The following is a 21,034-nucleotide window of genomic DNA, read 5'->3' on the forward strand; positions in this document are numbered from 1 at the left end:
GAGGAACGGGGCAGACCCTCCTTCCCTGGGCCCCACTTCCGCCACGCCGCGCTCGAGCCGTCTCCCGTGCGCCCGTCCCACGTTTTCCCCACGAGCGCTTCCTCGGCGTCTCCCACTACGCGTTTACAAGGCGCCGCCGCCCCCTCCGCCGGCAGCTCCGCGCGCCCGCCGCGCCCCTCCTTCGGCCTCCCCTCCCCCTCCCGGCTCCGCGCCGCCGGTCCCCCCCGCGCCCGCCGGTCCGTCACGTGGCCGAGCCCCGCCCCCGTCACGTGGCCACGCCCCGCCCCGCCCCCGCGCCGGCGCGCTCCGACGTGCCCTGGAACTCTGTCTCCCGGGGAGGGCAGCTTGCGGGGACGCGCCGGCCGCGGCCGCCGCCGAGTGAGCGCCCTTCGGGCTCGCCTGGGTGCCCCGCCGCCGCCGCCGCCGCCGCCGCCGCCGCTGAGCCGGGCCAGGAGGGAGCCGCCCCCCGCGAGGCCGCCGGGCCCTCGGTGAGGGGGGGAGCGGGCCGCGGGCGGAGGGCAGGTCGGGGAGGCGCTGCACAAAGGCGCCCGGGGCCGGGGCTGCGGGGCCGGGGGAGGCGTGTGCGGGCGCGCAGTGGCGCCGGGGTGCGAGAGGTGCGGCCATGGGCGCGGCCGGCGGGGTCGGGGCGCGGGGCGGGCGCGGGGCCGGGGGCCGCTGCCGGCCGGTCGGCTGACGGGGGCGAAGGGGTTTAAATGGCTGGAAGTTGCGGCTCCTCTGCCCCCCGGGTGTCCTGACTTCCTGTGAGAGGGCAGTGCCCGCCGCCCCGCCCCGCCCCCAGGAAGGAGGGTGTTGGGTTGTGTGTGTGTGTGCGTGTGCGTGTGCGTGTGTAAAAGGCCGGCGGTGCCTCCCTCCTTCCTGGCCTCCCGCCGCCGCCGTGCCCGCTCCGCCAGCGCTGCGGGGGCTGCAACCTCCCTCCCCCGGGAGCCGACCGGGGCCTCCCCTCGAGGGCTGTTGACCTCAGCGCTGGGCACGCGGGGCCCTGCAGCCCTCAGAGGTGCCCCGCCCCTGCTCGGTGGGCTCTTGCTCCTTTCCAGCCCTTCTGCGAGGAATCTCCTCCGGGTCCTTGAGTTTAAAGAATGCTGTGCACTGTCCTCGGGGGTGGTGGGTTGTCTTCTAAGCATGACTGCCTTTGACGTGTTGCGGCTGAAGGTACCGCAGACCCTTTGAGACGAAAAGGCCACTGGGTCATCAGCCCTGAGAAGGGCACGGCCTCCTGGCGTTCTCGAGGCGTGTGATGTTTTCCTTCTGACTGCAGCCGCAGTTTTCAATGCACTTGCGAAGGCGAAAACAAAAATGTTCAGAGCGTGGCTTTATGAAAGTTCTGATGTCTTTCCAAGTAGAGTGTGTGTTGTCGGTAGAGCCTGTAAACACTCGTGTTGCCTTATGGTTAATCATGACGCGAGGAGGTAGACTTTATTGAGCAGTTACGCACATGCTCCTAAGGGGAGGTGACGTAGAGAGGAACGAGCTTTTAATGAGGAGTCGCTCGGGTTCAGATTCTGCCCCCCGCGTCTAAAGGCGAGACCTTGGAAGACTCTTCAGTGTTACAGTGAAAGGTGGTTAAAACAAGTGTCCAGCTCCTAGCCACGCCTCTTTCCCGCTTAAACGCTGGGAAACGGAGGCCTGCAGGTGTATGTTGGTCCATATCCAGTGTTCTTTCCTGATCCGCAGGAGGGTGCGTTACAGGATGGGGCATCTTTGTCTATCTTTTGGTCCCAGTAGACAGTCTGGCTGCTGGTTCCAGTATTTTCTCTTTCTTTTTCTCTCTGTTTTAAAAATGCCTTGGAAATGTTTCACAGCAGGTATTTGGGAGCCCAGAGTAGTGAGCCGGGCTCTGAAGACTTGACCCTGAGTGGGGCACCCCGAAGAGCCAGAGAAGCTGGGCATGTAGGTGCGACCCGTGGTTGCAGGTAGTAGCTCTGCTGCTCTGGGGGGGCTCTCTCTCTGGGGAAAAGTGAGTTAAATACAGTCTAATGTACCAGATTACGTGTGCATGCCCCAGTACTGGCTGATAGGTTTCTATTTATACTTGATCAACGACAGTCGTTGGAGAAGATTGCTAACTCATTGATTCTTTTTTAAAATTAATTAATTAATTAAGTTTTGGCTGCGTTGGGTCTTCATTGCTGCACGTGGGCTTTCTCTAGTTGCGGCGAGCGGGGACTACTCTTCGTTGCGGTGCGCGGGCTTCTCATTGTGGTGGCTTCTCTTGCTGTGGAGCTCGGGTTTTAGGCGCTCGGGCTTCAGTAGTTGCAGCACGCAGGCTCAGTAGTTGTGGCTCGCGAGCTGTAGAACGCAGGCTCAGTAGTTGTGCCGCATGGGCTTAGTTGCTCTGCGGCATGTGGGCTCTTCCCAGACCAGGGCTCGAACCGGTGTCCGCTGCATTGGCAGGCGGATTCTTAACCCCTGCACCAGCAGTGAAGTCCCTCATTGATTCTTAATATGATGCCCTTTATAGAATAGTTGTCCATATATAGTCAATATTTTATATACCTTTAGATTTTTCAAATTACTGCACTAGTTGTTGTGAGGCACAAGTGAAAGTATGTAAACACTGCAGAAAAACAGCGTATTATTTGTAGTCAGTCATTTGGCTTTTCTTTCATTAACTAGAAAGTATCTGCTGAGTGGTTTTTTTAATAGGTTGACAGAAAATGGGTTTTACGAATGTAAGTTCTTTAGGTAATGCAGTTGACGTTTCTGAGCACAAAAGGATAATAAACAGTTTAAGTTAATTCAAACAGTGAATGTGGTGATGTGTAAAATTACTAAGTGGTAGTACTGATTTTTGTTTATCTGAGAAAATTGGTACTAGGAAAAAGCAGCTAAAGGTAAATCTGCCTAAAATAGGCATTACAGTTTTATAATAGTGGGAGAGAAAAGTGAAATTAAACGTTTATTTTATCTTATACTTAACAGTTTTAGTCGTAATTGCAAATACGTGCTGCTTTGTAGAATGAATCATATGTGAGGGCAGGATGGTACCACACAGCATCATTGTGCTTCAAATCATGCTTTTCAAGTCATTCTCTTTTGAGGAACACATTGGGCCACTATCTTTGTGTTTTCTTCAATTGTTGACTGTTCTAATTGTGCCACATCCTCATCTGTGGATGGCTTTGCAGTGATTCAGCCATTTTCTTATTTTATTGACTCAATATTTTGCAGTTTCAGTTTGCAGTTGAGCGGCTTTTCATTTGAACTGAACTGCCGGACACTGATGTCTCTAAGCGCCCTTCCCCTGTTGACAATCTAGTCCTTCTCAGATTTCTCTGTGCACGGGAATTACCTGAACTTCTCATGAGCCCCAGGTGATACCGATGCTGCCCGGACTTCAGACTCCTGCTGTCCAATAGAAATGTAATGCCAGCCACCTGTGTAATTCTCAAGTTTTTAGTACTCACATGATAGGTAGAGTTAAAAAGAAACCATGAAATAAATTTTATTATCATTTTTGTCTACAAGACGTCTTCAAAATCCCGTATGTATTTGACACTTGCAGCACGTCTCAGTTTCGATTAGCCATACTTCACATGCTCAGTAACCACGTTTGCCTACTGTGTTGAACAGCACGGTTCTGGAGTCTAGAATCCAGATCAGTGCTGTTCTAAGTGTGTGTGCAGATTGGCCCTATCAGCAACCCTTGGGAACTTGTTAGAAATGTACATTTTAGGGCCCCCCCCCAAACCTACTCTCATTAGAATATCTGGAGTTTCAGTAACTTGCAGCATATGACTACAAAATGTGTATGTGATGTTTTGGATGGGATCCCAGAACAGAAAAAGTTCATTAGGGAAAAACTAAGGAATATGGACATTATTAGGTATCAGTATTTGTTCATTGAATATGACGAATGTACCATACTAATGTAAGATGTTTGTAGTAGGGGAAACGGTGTACAGGGTATATGGGAACTCTGTACTATCTTTGCAGTAATTCTGTAAAGCTAAAGCTCATCTAAAAGAACTTTTTTTTTTAAAGAAGCTCTCCAGGTGATGCCATCTTTCACTAAAAGTGAGAAGCAGTGATCTAGATCGCTAATATGACCTGCCTGCAGTTTGGGTGGGCAGGATGGAGGCTACTGTTAGGTCTCGTAGGGTAATAATGGTATTTTTTTTTTTTGGGGGGGGGCCATGCCTCATGGCTTTGGGGATCCTAGTTCCCTGATCAGGGATCGAACCTAGGCCCCCTGCAGTGAAAGCTCAGAGTCCTAACCACCGGACCTCCAGGGAATTCCCAATAATAGTATTTTTGTAATAAGAGCTAAAACTTACAAAACACTTAGCATGTGCTAGGGATTATACCAAGTACTTTACACATATTTACTCATTTAACTCTCCCAATATGTGATATGTACCATTAGTTAGCTCCTTTTTTACAAATGGAAAAAATACTGAGGCTCAGAGAGGTTAGGTGACTTGTCTTAGGTCACACAGGTAGCAAGAGGCAGAAACAGGGACGCTTGAGGAGGGACTAATTTAAAAGCAATCAGTTCATTTGTGAGTGTTTTCCTTCTCTACAAGTTTTGCTTCTCTGAGTAAGCATTGATTAATGTGGATGTTCTGTATCATGCCTGGTAGTTTACAAAGTACTGTGTTCTCTTTCCATTTTCACAAGGATCTTTTGAGGTTTGTGTTGTTTCTTTTGTTTTACAGATAGTTCAGGTGCTGAGGGCCTGAGAGCTAATACATGGCAAATCCTGATTTAAATTTCAGTCCTCCGACCCTGAGTTCTCTGTTCCTTTACTACAGGAGAATTCAGAATACATTTAGAAGTTAGAGTGATATCTTTAAAGTTAGTTGAAAATTACCTGTATTTTGCTGTATATTACTGGTTTGTTTAAAAAAAAATCAGTTTTGAGTTAAAATATACATACAGTGAAATGAAACACTCAACAATAAAATGGGGTGAACTGCGGATACATACAAAGACATGAATGAATCTCAGAAGCAATGTTCTAGGTGAAACAAGCCAGACATGAAAGGCTACATACTGTATGTATATATGCTTTTGTCTCCATTTGGCTTCCTTGAGTAAGCTTTTTATCACACTTTATAATTTACTAAGTACTTTTTCATGTTTTCTCTACCCATTTTCACAGGGATCTTGTGAAGTTTGTATTGTTTCCTGTTTTACAGATGAGTGTATCACAGTTAGTTTAGGCGTTCACCAGTTGCTAGGCCTCTGGGTCATTTCCAATTTCTGGCTGTTATGAATAAAGCTGTTATGGATGTTCATGTAAGGCCTTTTCAAGGATTTATGGTTTCATTTTTCTTGGGTAAATACCTAGAAGAGGAATTGTGAGATCATATGTTAAATGTATGTGTAACTTTATAAGAAATTGCCCAAATGCTTTCCAGAGTAGCTGCACCACTCTGCATTACCACCAGCAGTGAACGAGAATTCCAGTTGCTGGTATCCTTACCCTACAAAATATCCTTTGTATGTATGTAAAGCCATTCTAAATATATATAAAGTTGCTCTGCGGCATGTGGGATCTTCCCCGACCAGGGCTCGAACTCGTGTCCCCTGCATAAAGCCATTGCATTACAAGGGTTTTGTCTTAACAGCTTTATTGAGGTATAATTGCTGTAAAATAAACTGGACCTATTTTAAGTGTGTAGTTTGATGAGTTTGGACATATGAATAGCTATGCCTCTAAAATCATCACCATTATCAGGATAGCAAACATATTCATCACTCACCTCCCAATTTCCTTGAGCCCAAAGGTAATTTGTTGCCCTTGTTCCCTGGTAACTATTGATCTGCTTTCTGTCACTATGTATTACTTTGCATTTTCTCGAATTTTATGTAGTTGGAATCATACAGTACGCACTCTTTCTTGTCTGGATTTTTTTCACTCAGCAAAATTTTTTTTTTAACATCTTTCTTGGAGTATAATTGCTTTACAATGGTGTGTTAGTTTCTGCTTTATAACAAAGTGAATCAGCTATGCATATACATATATCCCCATATCTCCTCCCTCTTGTGTCTCCCTCCCACCCTCCCTATCGCACCCCTCTAGGTGGTCACAGAGCACCGAGCTGATCTCCCTGTGCTATGCAGCTGCCTCCCACTAGCTATCTGTTTTACATTTGGTAGTGTATATATGTCCATGCCACTGTCTCACTTCGTCCCAGCTTCCCCTTCCCCCTCCCCATGACAAGTCCATCTTCTACATCTGCGTCTCTACTCCTGTCCTGCCCCTAGGTTCTTCATAACCATTTTTTCCCTTTTTTTTAGATTCCATATATATGTGTTAGCATACGGTATTTGTTTTTCTCTTTCTGACTTACTTCCACTCAGCAAAATTATTTTGAGATTCATCCAGTTTGTTGTGCATATCAGTAGTACTTTTTATTGCTGAGTGATATCCTATTGTGTGGATATTACACAATTAGTTTATCCGGTCGCCTGTTGGTGGACATTGGGTTGTTTCCAATTAGGGACTATTACAAATAAAGCCACTGTGAACATTCACATACAGGTCTTTGTGGGGACATGTGTTTTCATTTTCTTTGGTGACTACCTAGGAGTAGAATCCCTGGGTCATATGGTAGATGTATATTTCAAGCTTTTAAGAATCTGCCCAACTTTTCCCAAAGTGGTTGTACCATTTTACATCCCCACCAGCAGTATTTAAGAGTTCTGGTTGCTCCACATTCTCAGAAATACTGGTATCGTCAGTCTCTTAATTTTAGTCGTTCTAGTAGACGTGTGGTGTTATTTCTTTGTGTTTTCATTTGCATTTCCCTAATGACTAAAGATGTTGAGCATCTTTTCATGGGCTTATTTACCATCTATAGATCTTCCTTGGATATGAACACTTGTCTGTTCCTATCTTTTTGCCCTTTTTTAATTGGGTCATTTGTCTTCTTAATGGCTTATACAGTTACTATATATTCTAGATATGAGTTCTTTGTTGGAGATAAGTTTGTGTCTGAGACATTTGTGTGTTTTCATGAGAGATATTTGTCTGTAGTTTTTTTTACAACGTCTTTGTCTGGTTTTGGTATGAGGATAATGCTGACTTCATAGAATGAGTTGGGATGTTTTCCCTCCGTTTCAATTTTCTTTAAGAGGTTTGTAGAATTGGTATTATCTTCCTTACATTTTGTAAAATTCACCAGTGGAGCCATCTTGGCCAGCAGTTTTCTTTGTGGGAAGATTTTTAAAGACGGATTCAATTTATTTAATAAATATAGGACTATTTAGGTTATCTGTTTCTTCTTAAGCAAGCTTTGGTAATTTGCCAAAGGAATTTATCTGGTTCACTAAGTTGTTGAAGTTATCAGCATAAAGCTGTTCATAATGTTCTCTTACCTTCCTTTCAGTGTCTTTAGGATATGTAGTTATATCTCCTGTCTCATTCCCGATACTGGTAATTTGTGTTTCTTCTCTTTCGTTCTTGATCAGTTTGGCGAGAGGATTGTCAGTGTTACTGATCCTTTTGAAGAACCACCTTCTGGTTTCATTGATTCCCTCTAACGTTTTTCTGTCTTCTCTTTTACAGCTTTCTGCTCTGACCTTTATCATGTCCTTTCTTCTGCTTGCTTTGGGTTTAATTTGCTCTTTATCTAGTTTCTTAGAATGCAAGTTTACATCACTGATTTGAGACCTTTTTCTTTTCTAATTATGGGCATTTAGTATATAAATTTTCTCTAAGCACTACTATAGCTGCATCCCACAAATTTTGAGCTGTCACCTTTTCGTTTTCATACGGTTCAAATTTCCTGTTTGATTTCTTCTTTGACCTCTGAGGTATTTAGAAGTATGTTGTTTAAATTCCAACAACAAATTTGTGGGTTTTAAGATATCTTTTTATTAATTTTTTTTTTTTTGGTTGTATTTCTTTTTTTTTTTTTTTTTAATTTTTTTATTTATGGCTGTGTTGGGTCTTCGTTTCTGTGCGAGGGCTTTCTCTAGTTGCGGCAAGTGGGGACCAGTCTTCATCGCGGTGTGCAGGCCTCTCATTATCGCGGCCTCTCTTGTTGCGGAGCACAGGCTCCAGACGCGCAGGCTCAGTAGCTGTGGCTCACGGGCCCAGTTGCTCCGCGGCATGTGGGATCTTCCCAGACCACGACTCGAACCCGTGTCCCCTGCATTGGCAGGCAGATTCTCAACCACTGTGCCACCAGGGAAGCCCTCTTTTTATTAATTTATAATGTAATTCAATTGTCAGAGAACATTCTTCATATTATTTCAGTCTTTTTAGATTTATTGAGATTTGTTTCATGGCCCAGAATATAATCAACAAAAAATGTATGCTTAGGGACTTCCCTGGTGGTCCGGTGGTTAAGACTCCATGCTCCCAGTGCAGGGGGCATGGGTTCGATCCCTGGTCCGGGAATGAAGATCCCACATGCTACACGGCGTGGCCAAAGAAAAGAAAACAAAAAAGAGAGAGAAAGAAAATGTATGTTTATAAGAAACTACTGAACTGCCTGCCTGTACCATTTAGCGTTCCCACTAGCACTGCATGTGTGTCCAGTTGTTGGTATCCTGGTCAGCACTTGATATTGTCTTTGTTTTTTAAAAATAACTTTATTATAGTTGGTGGGTAGTGATATCTTGTTTTGGTTTTAGTTTGCATTATAGGATATTTAACGGTTTGTAGAATAATTTAAATGGAATAAAACTTAATAATCATGGAATTTTGTGGGTTTTTTTTTTTTTCCCCCCAGTAGAGGACAGAAACCTCTAGGGGATTGGTAGCAGTAGTAGTTCATCATTGTCTGTGTGCCACAGAAGTGCTACTTTTCAGTTTCCTAAAAGGTTGAATGTTTATTTGCCTTTTAATATTTACTTTGAAAGAGGATTTGTAAAAGCTCTATGAGGATTTTAGTGATTTTTATGGTTTTGGGATAGACAGGTATAAGGTGATTTAAACTGCATTCTCCATTTTACATTTCCACCAGCGATGCATAAGAATTCCAGTTTCTCCACATTCTCACCAACACTTGTTATTTTTACAGTAGCCAACCCTAATGGGTGTATCATTGTGTTTTTTTGTTTTGTTTTTATAAATTTATTTATTTTATTTTTGGCTGCTTTGGGTCTTCGTTGCTGCGTGCGGGCTTTCTCTAGTTGCTGCGAGTGGGGGCTACTTTTTCTTGCCGTGTGCAGGCTTCTCATTGCGGTGGCTTCTCTTGTTGTGGAGCACGGGCTCTAGGTGCACGGGCTTCAGTAGTTGTGGCACGTGGGCTCAGTAGTTGTGGCTCGTGGGCTCTAGAGCACAGGCTCAGTAGTTGTGGCGCATGGACTTAGTTGCTCCGAGGCATGTGGGATCTTCCTGGACGAGGGCTCGAACCTGTGTCCCCTGCATTGGCAGGTGGATTCTTTTTTTAAAATTTATTTTATTTATTTATTTTTGGCTGTGTTGGGTCTTCGTTGTGGTGCACGGGCTTCTCATGTTGCAGAGCACGGGCTCTAGGCGTGCGGGCTCAGTAGTTGTGGCACGGAGGCTCAGTAGTTGTGGCTCATGGGCTCTAGAGCACAGGCTCGGTAGTTGTGGCACACGGGCTTAGTTGCTCCGCAGCATGTGGGATCTTCCTGGACTAGGGCTTGAACCCGTGTCCCCTGCACTGGCAGGCGGATTCTTAACCCCTGGGCCACCAGGGAAGTCCCTGGCAGGCGGATGCTTAACCACTGCGCCACCAGGGAAGGCCCTATCATTGTGGTTTTGATTTGTATTTGATTTGCTTATTGGCCATTTGTGTATCTTCCTTGGAAAAATGTCTATTCAAGTCCTTTGCCTACCTGACTGTCCTTATCACAATTTAATTTGAAGTAGATTGGCATAATTTAAGCATTATAATGAGTACTTTTTTCTTTTTTTAAGTAAGTTGCTGATGTCTGACTAGAACTTTGCAGTGACCAGACCATAATAATCACTGTACTTGTAGCTGTATTTGTCTTTGTTTTGTGGACTATATCTTTTTTTAAAGCATGGGATTAGGTAAACATTTGAAAGTGGTTGAATGTAAATAGTCATCTCCGAGATTGAGACGGTAGTGCGTATAGTTTTAGAGGAATATCTGAATGGGTTGGGGTGGTGGTTAATGCGTGGGTAGCCAGTGGAGTTGTGAAGTGAATGGAGTTTCTCTTCTAAAGTGAATTGTTAGAGGATTGGAAATCCTATTAAACTTCTTAAAGACCAAGATTATGATTTTCTCCTTAATATGTAACAACTTGTATAATGATGTGGACTGAGACCCTGGGCATGGGGTTGTTACAACAAGCAGGATGGGCGAGATGCCACAGGGGCAAGAGGAAAATTATGTGAACTGTAAATGTGTTAATTTCTTTCTTCTGGGTTTTTTTTTTTTAGCTGATTATTTTATTTTAGTTATTTATTTTTTTGGCTGGGCCACACGGCTTGCGGGATCTCAGTTCCCTGACCAGGGACTGAACCCAGGCCACGGCAGTGAAAGCTGGCAATCCGAACCACTAGACCACCAGGGAAATCCCTTAGCTGATTATTTTAGAAAGTTCTTAGTGAGAAATTAAAATATGGGACTCAGGTGATGAGGATATAGCAGGAAGAATCCATTGACTCGAGTGCATGTAGCAGGGAGTAAAGAGCTGAAGAATGCAGAGGCTGAATGATGATCATAGAAGGCTGGTTTTAAAGGTTGATGTGGAGCTATTGTTGGTATAGGTAGCTTTTGATGACACAGAATATGAAGGAAAGGGAAGTTTAACCTACTGGTTCAAGAAGAAGTTCTTTTTGTTCCTCAGACTTTTTACTGATTATGCGTTTTTTACCTTTAGGCTATCTTCTTGGTATCCTGCATCATCACATTAAAACTCTTAGTGTGTGCAAATGAATCTGAGGGGTTTAAAAGCCAGTTTAATAGTCTTTGGTCTGAAGGGCTTGATCAGGGCTGTTTTCCTAAAGTACTGAATTTGTGAAATTTTTTGGAATACAGTACGCTCCTCTCTTTCTGCCCAGTGTCAGTTGGGTCAGTAGTTACATTTCCATGTATAAGAAGAGATCATTTTATAATGATTTTAAAGCTGTAACAACCGGTGGTAATGGAGAACTCCTAATACCTCTTAAATAATTGTAATTTGTATTTTGATGAGAAAAGCAGTGTGTAAAAGTAAAGAACAAAAGACATGTAATTTTGTTTAACTTATTTAAAGGTGGGACAGCATAATGTAAGATATGTTAATAGGAATATCAAATATGCATGATACCACTTTTAATTTGAGTTACGGTTTAAGGAGACAGTTGTCTAATGATAGGAAGCGTTTAAATCAAGTACGTAAAAACCAGGTGGGGAGAATGTGTCACTGCAGGCTCCAGGCTCACCTTGTATATTTCCTGCCCCAGTCCCTGAATCAGTCATTTCTCCAAAGAGCCTCGGTTCCTTTATTTGGAGAATGGTATTAGAAACCAAATCTGGGTGCTAGGTGTGCTTGTTGCTGCCAGGGTGTCATTTTTACTGACAGCAAGGATCTGTGTATGGTGTACTAAGCAGTGTATAGACATATACCTGCAATACTTCTTTGTTTTTTTTTTAAAATTTTTATTTATTTATTTATGGCTGTGTTGGGTCTTCGTTTCTGTGTGGGGGCTTTCTCTAGTTGTGGCAAGCGGGGGCCACTCTTCATCGCGGTGCACGGGCCTCTCACTATCGCGGCCTCTCTTGTTGCGGAGCACAGGCTCCAGACGCGCAGGCTCAGCAATTGTGGCTCACGGGCCCAGCCGCTCCGCGGCATGTGGGATCTTCCCAGACCAGGACTCGAACCCGTGTCCCCTGCATTGGCAGGCAGACTCTCAACCACTGCGCCACCAGGGAAGCCCTGTAATACTTCTTTATGTAATCATCTGTATCTGTGGTAAGCTAAAAGTGAGTTCATATTTCTGTCTCCAAGTCTAGTGTGTTATCCCAGGACCATTCTAGCCTTCTCCCTTTGCATGTCTATAAATTCATATTCCAACATTGGGAAACTTGGTGCCCACATCTGCATTCTGTGTACTTAATTCTTCAAGTCCAGTGTGTGTACATGTAGCAGTATCAGGATTTTTAATTCATACCCCCATGGGAAATGTTTTTTATGTGTTAGAACACAGTACTTATGTGCAGTTCCTTTATCTGTGTTCTTATAAACCTCACTTATTTCCAGAATGAGTGAGGTCAGCCTCTCCCTCCATCCCCTCTCCATTCAGTGAGGTCGTTCCATGTATGTGTAATACCGTTAGACTATCTTGTCACATCTGCTTTCCATCCTGGGATTCCCTCGACCTCCTAAATGATTGTTTAGAATTTGCAATCATTGAAGTTCATGCTTGTGTTGTAAAGATTAATGGGTTTTGACAAGGGCATAATGTCATGTGTCCACCATCGCAGTATCATACAAAATAGTTTATTGACCTAAAAGAATCCCCTGTGCTTCATCTATGGAATCCCCCCCACTTCGTCCTAACCCCAGCAATCACTGTCTCTATGGTTTTGACTTTTCCAGAATGTCATATAATATAATCATTCCATATGTGGCTTTTTCAGGCTATGTTTTTTTCTTTCACTTAGCAAAATATATCTAAGATTCATTTCTGTCTTTTCGTAGCTCAATAGCTCTTTTCTTTTTATCACTGAATAGTATTGTAAGTCTGGCTGTCTCACAGTTTATCCTTTCTCCTATTGAAGGACATCTTGGTTGCTTCCAGTTTTGTGCAGTTATTAAGCTGCTCTGAACATTTGCATGCAGGACTTTTTGTGGAAATAAGATTTCAACTCATTTGGGTAAATACCTAGGAGTGTGATTGCTAGATTGTATGGTTAAGACAACATTCAGCTTTGTATCAATAGAAACTGTTAAACTGTCTTCCAAAGTGGCTGAATCATTTTGCATCCCCATCAGCAGTGAATGAAAGTTCCTGTTGCTGTATACCCTCATCAGCATTTGGTGGTGGCAGTTTTTTTGGATTTTAGCCATTCTAATAGTTGTACAGTGGTATCTCATTGTTTTAATTTACAATTCCCTAATGACATAATGTTGAGCATTTTTTCATGTGCTTATTTGTCACCTGCATATATTCTTTCATGATGTCTCTTTTCAGATCATTTTCCATTAAAGAATTCGGTTCTTTTGAGTTTTAAGAGTTCCTTCTATATTTTGGATAAAAGTCTTTCATCAGATATGTATTTTACAAATATTTTCTCCTTGTTTGTGGTTTGTGTTTTCATTCTCTCAGCACTACCTTTCACAGAGCAGAAGTTTTTAATTTTAATAAAGTCCTATTTAATTTTTTCTTTCATGGATTATGCATTTAGTGGTATATCTAAAGACTCACGTTGTCAAACCCAAGGTCATATTTCTTCCTTTTTAAATTGGAATATTTTCTTCACTCTTGTAACAATCCAAGAAAAATTTCTTACGTCCACCTCATTTCTTTCTTTCTTTCTTAAAAAAATTAATTAATTAATTAATTAATTTTTGGCTGTGTTGGGTCTTCGTTGCTGCGTGCGGGCTTTCTCTAGTTGCGGTGAGCAGGGACTACTCTTCATTGCAGTGCGTGGGCTTCTCATTGCGGTGGCTTCTCTTGTTGCAAAGCATGGGCTCTAGAGTGCAGGTCAGTAGTTGTGGCACGTCGGTTCAGTAGTTGTGGCACGTGGGCTCAGTAGTTGTGGCTCGCGGGTTCTAGAGCGCAGGCTCAGTAGTTGTGGCGCACAGGCTTAGTTCCTCTGTGGCATGTGGCATCTTCCTGGGCCAGGGATCAAACCTGTGTCCCCTGCATTAGCAGGCAGATTCTTAACCACTGCGCCACCAGGGAAGTCCCTACCTCATTTCTAAGAAAGACTTGATGGCACAAATCTTTCTGAAATACCCCATGCAAATATCATTTTTATTAAAATATGCTTGCTCTCCCAAGTACTTCTTTTGTTGTTTCCTCATTTTTGTTTCATATTTCAATCTGGTTTTGAATTTCCTTTACCAGTTTATGCTTGGCTGAGTTTTCTGCTGCTTTCCACTTACCTGATTATTTCCTGTATCCTTTCTGCTGTTCCTATTTTTGCTATTTCTTTATGACCAGAATAGTTTATAATAGCAATGAGTATATTTTGCTTCTCTTCTTTAGGCCTAAAGATATATCTTATATTCTATACGTTTGTATTCTTAGAAAACAGGGATCATGCATTAAGAAAAAAACCTTAGGTGCCCTATCATGGCCTATGATTTCTTGTTAAGTATACAGTCTACAAAATTATTTGGTGGAATAATTTCTTATTGTGGAACTTATGCTGGAGTTGTTTTTAACTTTTTTGTTGTGCTCATTAAGTTTAATTGATTTCTTTAGTAGAGGGTTGTTTAAGGAGTGTTAATTTTAAACAAGTACTTTTAAAGCTACTGGAGGACTTGGTGTCAAGAATCGGTGCTTAAATTGTGGTATTTTTAAGTGGGTTAACACGTGTGTGAGGCTATATTAGCATTTTGTTGTTCATGGTGTTAGAATTGCTAAATATGTTGTACATGTATGTATCAGACATAAATTGTAAGGTCATTAATTATGGATACATTTATCCCAGTCCTCTTAAGACTTTGTTGACTTGTTTACTTTTTGATGTACCTGGTAAGGATCTCATGCTGTGAGATGTAGTTGATTAAAGCAGATGTCCTGGGGGAGGAAGATAACATTTGCTGGCTGTGTAATTTGTGCTAGGAAAGAAAATGAGAAAAATTAGTAGACAGAAAGGAGGAGGCCATTAGGTATTAAAATAGCCTGGTAGAAATGAATCTGACTTTGGAGGGGGGGAAAGAAGTTAAAGCTGTAAAAAGTTGTGTGTCTCTGGGTGTGTCTGTTCTTGTTGAAGCTGGAGGAAGAGGACCACTGGTAAGAGGCTTTTCACGCCTCAAAGAAAAGCAGTGGTTGTTACCTAATAGTAGATGCGCAAAAACTCTGTCCTGGTGGTTGGGTGCTTAGTAGTCGTGCGTGTGTGATGAAAAAGGGTGGAGGAGTGTGGTGATAAGTATAGAATATATTTCAGTTGGAGGAGTGTTGTGCTCAGAGGGCGTTGTAGTTGAATAAGATTCTAACCGAAATACTTGAGAGGTTAAGATAGCAGGATAAACAGTGCTCAACCGAATCTAAAGAGAAGAATCCACAGTGGGGGGAGGGATAAATTAGGAGTTTGGGATTAACATACACACACTACTCTGTATAAAATAGAAAATCAAGGGACTTCCCTGGTGGCGCAGTGGTTAGGAATCCGCCTGCCAATGCAGGGGACACGGGTTCAAGCCCTGGTCTGGGAAGATCCCACATGCTGTGGAGTAACTAAGCCTGTGCGCCACAACTACTGAGCCAGCTCTTTAGAGCTCGCGAGCCACAACTACTGAGTGTGCGTGCCACAACTACTGAGCCCGTGCGCCTAGAGCCCATGCTCCGCAACAAGAGAAGCCACCACAGTGAGAAGCCCGCGCACCGCAACGAAGAGGAGCCCCCGCTCACCACAACTAGAGAAAGCCCGTGCGCAGCAATGGAAGACCCAACACAGCCAAAAAATAAATAAACAAAATAAAATTAAAATTAAAAATAAAAGAGATCACTCTTAATTAAAAAAAGAAGATAATCAACAAGGACCTATTGTATAGTACAGGGAACTATATACTCAATATTATGTAATAACCTATAAGGGAAAAGAATCTGAAAAAGAATATATATATAGGGCTTCCCTGGTGGCGCAGTGGTTGAGAATCTGCCTGCCAATGCAGGGAACATGGGTTCGAGCCCTGGTCTGGGAAGATCCCACATGCCGTGGAGCAACTAGGCCCGTGAGCCACAACTACTGAGCCTGCGCTCTAGAGCCCGCGAGCCACAACTACTGAGCCTGTGCGTCTGGAGCTTGTGCTCCGCAACAAGAGAGGCCGCGACAGTGAGAGACCCGCGCACTGCGATGAAGAGTGGCCCCCGCTCGCCGCAACTAGAGAAAGCCCACGCACAGAAACGAAAACCCAACACAGCCAAAAATAAATAAATAAATAAAATTAAAAAAAAAAAAAAGAAAAAAATATATAACTGAAGTGCTGTGCTGTATAGCTGAAACTTACATGATATTATAAATCAACTATACTTCAATAAAAAACTTAAAAAAAAAAAAAAGAATCCACAGTTTGGGGAATAGACGAAGAAACAAACCAAAATTAAAACCACAAACAGGGCTTCCCTGGTGGCACAGTGGTTAAGAATCTGCCTGCCAATGCAGGGGACACGGGTTCGAGCCCTGGTCTGGGAAGATCCCACATGCCGTGGAACAACTAAGCCCGTGCGCCACAACTACTGAAGCCCACGCACCTAGAGCCCATGCTCTGCCACAAGAGAAGCCACCGCAATGAGAAGCCCGTGCACCGCAAAGAAGAGCAGCCCCCACTCGCCACAACTAGAGAAAGCCCGCGCGCAGCAACGAAAACCCAACGCAGCCAAAAATAAATAAATAAAATGAATAAATTTATTAAAAAAAAAAACCCACAAACATTTGTTTTAATACAGCTTATGTTTTTAAATAAAAATAGGTAGCATATGTTATTCACATATATGCAGATAAATTTCCCTTAGATCCAAGTTTTTAGAGCTACCCCACAATTATTTTAATTTTATTTGAATCTGTAGTTTATAATAGGGCTTTTCTCTTCATATTTATTTTATCTCACTTTTCCTAGACCTTGGATTGTGATACATAATTCCTGCTGCGTGACTTTCTAGAAGTTTATTATTTCAGTCGTCTCGGGCTTCCCAGTTCGTCTCCCACCCCCATCCCCGTATTAACTAGAAACCTGTTCTCAGCTCCTGCTACCCCTGTGCTCACTCTTGCTCATGTCATCTGCCTTGTATCAACTGCCTGTTCTATCTGGATGTCTTTCGACTGCTTCTCCGTCTTTCTTGTCCTCCCACTTCTCATTTCCTTTGCAGTACTGACAACTGTAGTTTGGGTGTCCCATGTTGGGCGTGGTGAAGCTGATTTACCGTTTTCCCTGGCTGCTCTTCCTCCTTACCTCTGCAGTCGGTGGGGAAGGTGTGGTCATAAAGCCTGGCAGTGGGAGGCCGGGCGTGGACGCCTCTAGCCTGTGCTGCACCCCACCCCATGGCCCCTCCCCTGCTACCAGGAAACCATGCGGTTTACTCCTTATTCTTCATACTTCCCTTTTCTCCATTCCTGCGGATCAGTGTCTGAGCAGTTGTGGTACACCTGAGCTCCTGTAGCCTTCTGTGTATTCCCTGACTTGTTTCAGTATCTTCAAAAATGTTTCGTAAGTTATTTTATTACTTCCTGGAAAGTAAAAGAAAAAAACGTCACCTGAGGATAAGTATTTCAATGTGGAACTTTGAAAAGTTGTAGTGAAAACCTTTTATGTAGGTAAAAGGATTAAAGTTCATAGTGACTAATGCCCTGGTAATGCGTGAAAATAAAGGCTGATTGCTTTGAAGCTTAGAATTTCTATTTACTGTGTTGGGAAAGACCAGGCAGATTGGGCAGGGTCGGGGTAGATTTTGGATATGGTTAAGTTTTAGGTACCTGTTAGGACACTGAGTGGATTTGGTTGTTGTGTGTCAGTAGTCGCCTTTAATCTAGAAGAATCTCTCTTTCATTTTTCATGAAATTGAGTTTTTGAAGAGTTCAGGTATGTTTCTCATAGAATGTCTCACATTCTGGGTTTGTATTTTACTAACGATTTTACAAAAGTTGTTTCTCATGTTATTAGAAGTTTGAAAAGATATTTCTGTCAGGATAAAAACTAAGGGCAAAAATGAAGTTGAAACGAAGTGGAAATGAAGTAGGAGGGGCAGTGGTAAAGTGTAGTTTGTTTGGAGGGCGGTGCTGGACACAGTCGTGATATGTAAAATTGTACTGTGTTCCTTACAGCTGTTGTAAAAAAAGTTATGCTTCTAAAACCACGAGCAACATTGCATTCTTAGCTTTCTTTAAGCAATCCTGGTTAAAGTTAATGAACTTTATTATTTTTTTTCCTATAGGTTTAAATGTAAGACTGGCTGTTTAGTTCTCCTTCTAAGGTAAGTTTTTTATTTTTATTATTTTTTTTGAAACAACATTACTGTATTAAATTAATTATTCAAGTAGGTTGTCTAGAAAGTAAATTTTAGTTGCTGAAATTGTATGCCTAACTAGTTATCACCTGGGCTTTGTCTGTTTCAGAGGATGTTGTCCCCAGGGGCGTGGTGGTTACTGCACATATAGTGTAAATAGTGTGCTGAGGAAAACTGGGAGGCTATGCGACCTTGTGGGAACATTTCTGGTACATCTCACTAGTCAGAGTTACTCTGGTTTGCCCGAGGATCCTGGAGTGCTGGGTTGAGCGTGTTTTCCTAGGCCTGCTGTAACAAAGTGCTACCAACTGGGTGACCTAAAAACTACAGAAACTTTTTCTCTCACTCTTCTGGAGCCAGAGGTCCTCTGTGCTCCCTCTGAAGGCTCTAGGGGAGAATCCTTCCTTGCCCATTCCAGTTGCTGGCGGTTGCTGGCATTCCTTGACTTGTAGCTGCTTCACTCCCCATTTCTGCCTCTGCCGGGTCTTATTCCCCTCTGTGTGTCTCCTCTCCTTGTCTCCAAGGATTTGAGGCCCACCCTAATCAATGTGAACCCATCTCAGATTGATTGCATCTGCCAAGACCCTAGTTCCAAGTACGGTCACATTCACAGGTCCTGTGTTAGGACTTAGACATACCTTTTTGGGGAACACAGTTCATCCCACAGTAGTTGGGGCTCGACTTGAATTGTAGCAAAATCGAGATGCTGTGATCATTCTGAAGCTTGAATGCTGTGTTTTATGAGGTACTAAAATATTTGGAATTGTAAAAGTGAATCCTAGGTTTCTCAAGCCATTTTAGGGCTATTTCTAGTAGACTTTGCATGGTGTGTGTGTGTGTGTGTGTGTGTGTGTGTGTGTGTGTGTGTAAAATTTACAAATAAAAAGACTGGTTATTTGCTGGGATGTGTGGGATTCAGCTTAACGAGGATGTGGTCATCCTGGGGTGGATGTAAGAGGAAACAAAAGTAAACTAGCAGTTTCTTTTCTCTGTTTGTGTGTATTTTGCCTAAAAGTAACAATGCTGCTTTTTAATCAGTTTATATTAGAAAATGAAACATACATTTGGATAACTTTTTTTTAAAGCTCACTAATGCACTTGATCATTTTAGAAAATAAAGAATGCAGGGTCAGTGAATGAAATTCAGGGTCATTGAAATTCAGCCTTAGCTTCAAAGAGGGTTTTTGATAAGGCATACAGTGAACCTAGAGCAATGCCTGGCCTTGGTAAATGCCTAATATGTATTAGTTATTGTTAGTGAGCCTTTCTAAGAAAGTGAAGGAGGTTTGAGGTAGTCATGAAAGGAAGGAAACTTCTTCCCACCTCTTATTTTTGATAGTTGGACGTCTGGTTGGTTAGCGTATTTACCCTTCCAGTCACTGGTTCAGTTTTGGTCATAAACGACTGAAAAATGTAGATTACAGTTAGAATGAGAGCGTTTGTAATGCAGGACCATACGTACAATATTAGACACATGTTTAATTTCTGGGTTTGAGATTTGAAGGTAATGTTCTTTATTCTGTGATGCTTGTGAATGAATATTAAAAATCCAGACTATGTTAACTTTTTTCTTCATTCTCTTCCTTCATTTAAATAAAAATAGCCGTATTGGTCCAACAAGCCACAGAGCCATAATGTGGCAAAGCATCCTTTTTGAGAGGTGAATATTACGGAACGAAGATGGCTGACAGAGGCGGGAAGATTGTTCCAGGGCAGGTGTGTATTGAAGTGGAGTATGATTACGAATACAAAGTGAAGGACAGAAAGGTCGTGATAAAGCAAGGGGAGCGGTACATCCTGGTGAAGAAGACCAACGATGACTGGTGGCAGGTCAAGCTGGACGAGAACTCCAAAGCGTTTTATGTGCCTGCCCAGTACGTGAGGGAGGTCGGCCGCAGAGCCCTGATGCCGCCTGTGAAACAGGCAGCGGGGCTGCCGAATCATTCTGTGAAAACGACGCAGAGTCTCCACCTTCACAGGTCAACAGAAAATGTGAACAAATTGCCCGAGCTTTCAAGTTTTGGAAAGCCATCGCCGCCTGTTCAAGGAACAGGTCTTATTCGTGATGCCAATCAGAATTTTGGACCCAGTTATATTCCAGGTCAGACTGCCAACCTCAGCCTGGACCTGACCCATAATCATGGAAAGTTCAACAGTGACTCACATTCTCCCAAAGTTTCTGGCCAGAATAGGACACGGTTATTTGGTCCCTTCCCTGGTCCGGAGTTCTTGGACGTAGAGAAAGCTGGCTTCTCCCAGGAGCAGTCTTGTGATTCAGCAGGAGAAGGCTCGGAACGGATACGTCAGGATTCGGAGTCCGGTGATGAGCTTAGCAGCAGCTCCACTGAGCAGACGAGGGTAAGACTGAAAGTGGATGATGGAGCACTTGTGCCACCTTCATAACCATTTAATTATACGTGTTACTCTTTTTTTTAATTTACTTTATTGAAGTATAGTTGATTTACAGTGTTGGGTTAGTTTCTGGTGTGCAGCAAAGTGAATCAGTCATATATATATATATATATATATATATATATACACACACACACACCTTCTTATATTCTTTTCCATTATGGTTTATTACAGATATTGACTGTAGGCTCCCAGTGCTATACAGTAGGACCTTGTTGTTTATCCATTCTTAATTATAGGCTTTATTTTAATTAAAATCTTTGTAAGACTTAGGAATTGTTTGTTTTGCCTTATGTTTTCAGAGTACGTGGGTTTATCCCAACTGAGAGAGACAGAGACTATGTGAAATAACTTGTGGGATGATGGAGGTTCACTTTAGGGTTTCTCTGATTCTTCTTGTTCCTTTATAGGACTAGAACTTCCAGAAGTGTGGACACTTTTCTTCCCCCCTCTATTGATTACCCATTACGTGGAAAGGATTTACTTAGTTTATCCAGGGATGATATTTCTTTTACTGGAAAAAGTATGTTTTCTAGCTGCACTCATTTT

At 42.9% G+C, this 21,034-nt stretch overlaps 1 protein-coding gene across 11 annotated transcripts in view; it reads left to right on the forward strand.

Moving 5' to 3' along the window:
- Positions 1 to 294: 294 nt before the first annotated feature.
- ARHGAP12 (Rho GTPase activating protein 12) overlaps positions 295 to 21,034 on the forward strand; it is a 113,671-nt gene continuing 92,931 nt past the window's right edge. For 7 of the 11 annotated variants that reach the window (XM_082452823.1, XM_082452824.1, XM_082452825.1 and 4 more), the window contains exons 1-3: positions 296 to 488; positions 18,002 to 18,040; positions 19,677 to 20,431. In XM_082452823.1, coding sequence (XP_082308949.1) covers positions 19,754 to 20,431 — 678 coding nt within the window. In that variant the 5' untranslated portion in view covers positions 296 to 488; positions 18,002 to 18,040; positions 19,677 to 19,753. Of the gene's footprint in view, positions 489 to 18,001; positions 18,041 to 19,676; positions 20,432 to 21,034 lie in introns of all 11 variants that reach the window. The other 4 variants (XM_082452828.1, XM_082452829.1, XM_082452830.1 and 1 more) reach the window with 2 other exon arrangements.

Source organism: Balaenoptera physalus (assembly GCF_965194825.1).
Source record: "Balaenoptera physalus genome assembly, chromosome: 2".
Taxonomy (NCBI): domain Eukaryota; kingdom Metazoa; phylum Chordata; class Mammalia; order Artiodactyla; family Balaenopteridae; genus Balaenoptera; species Balaenoptera physalus.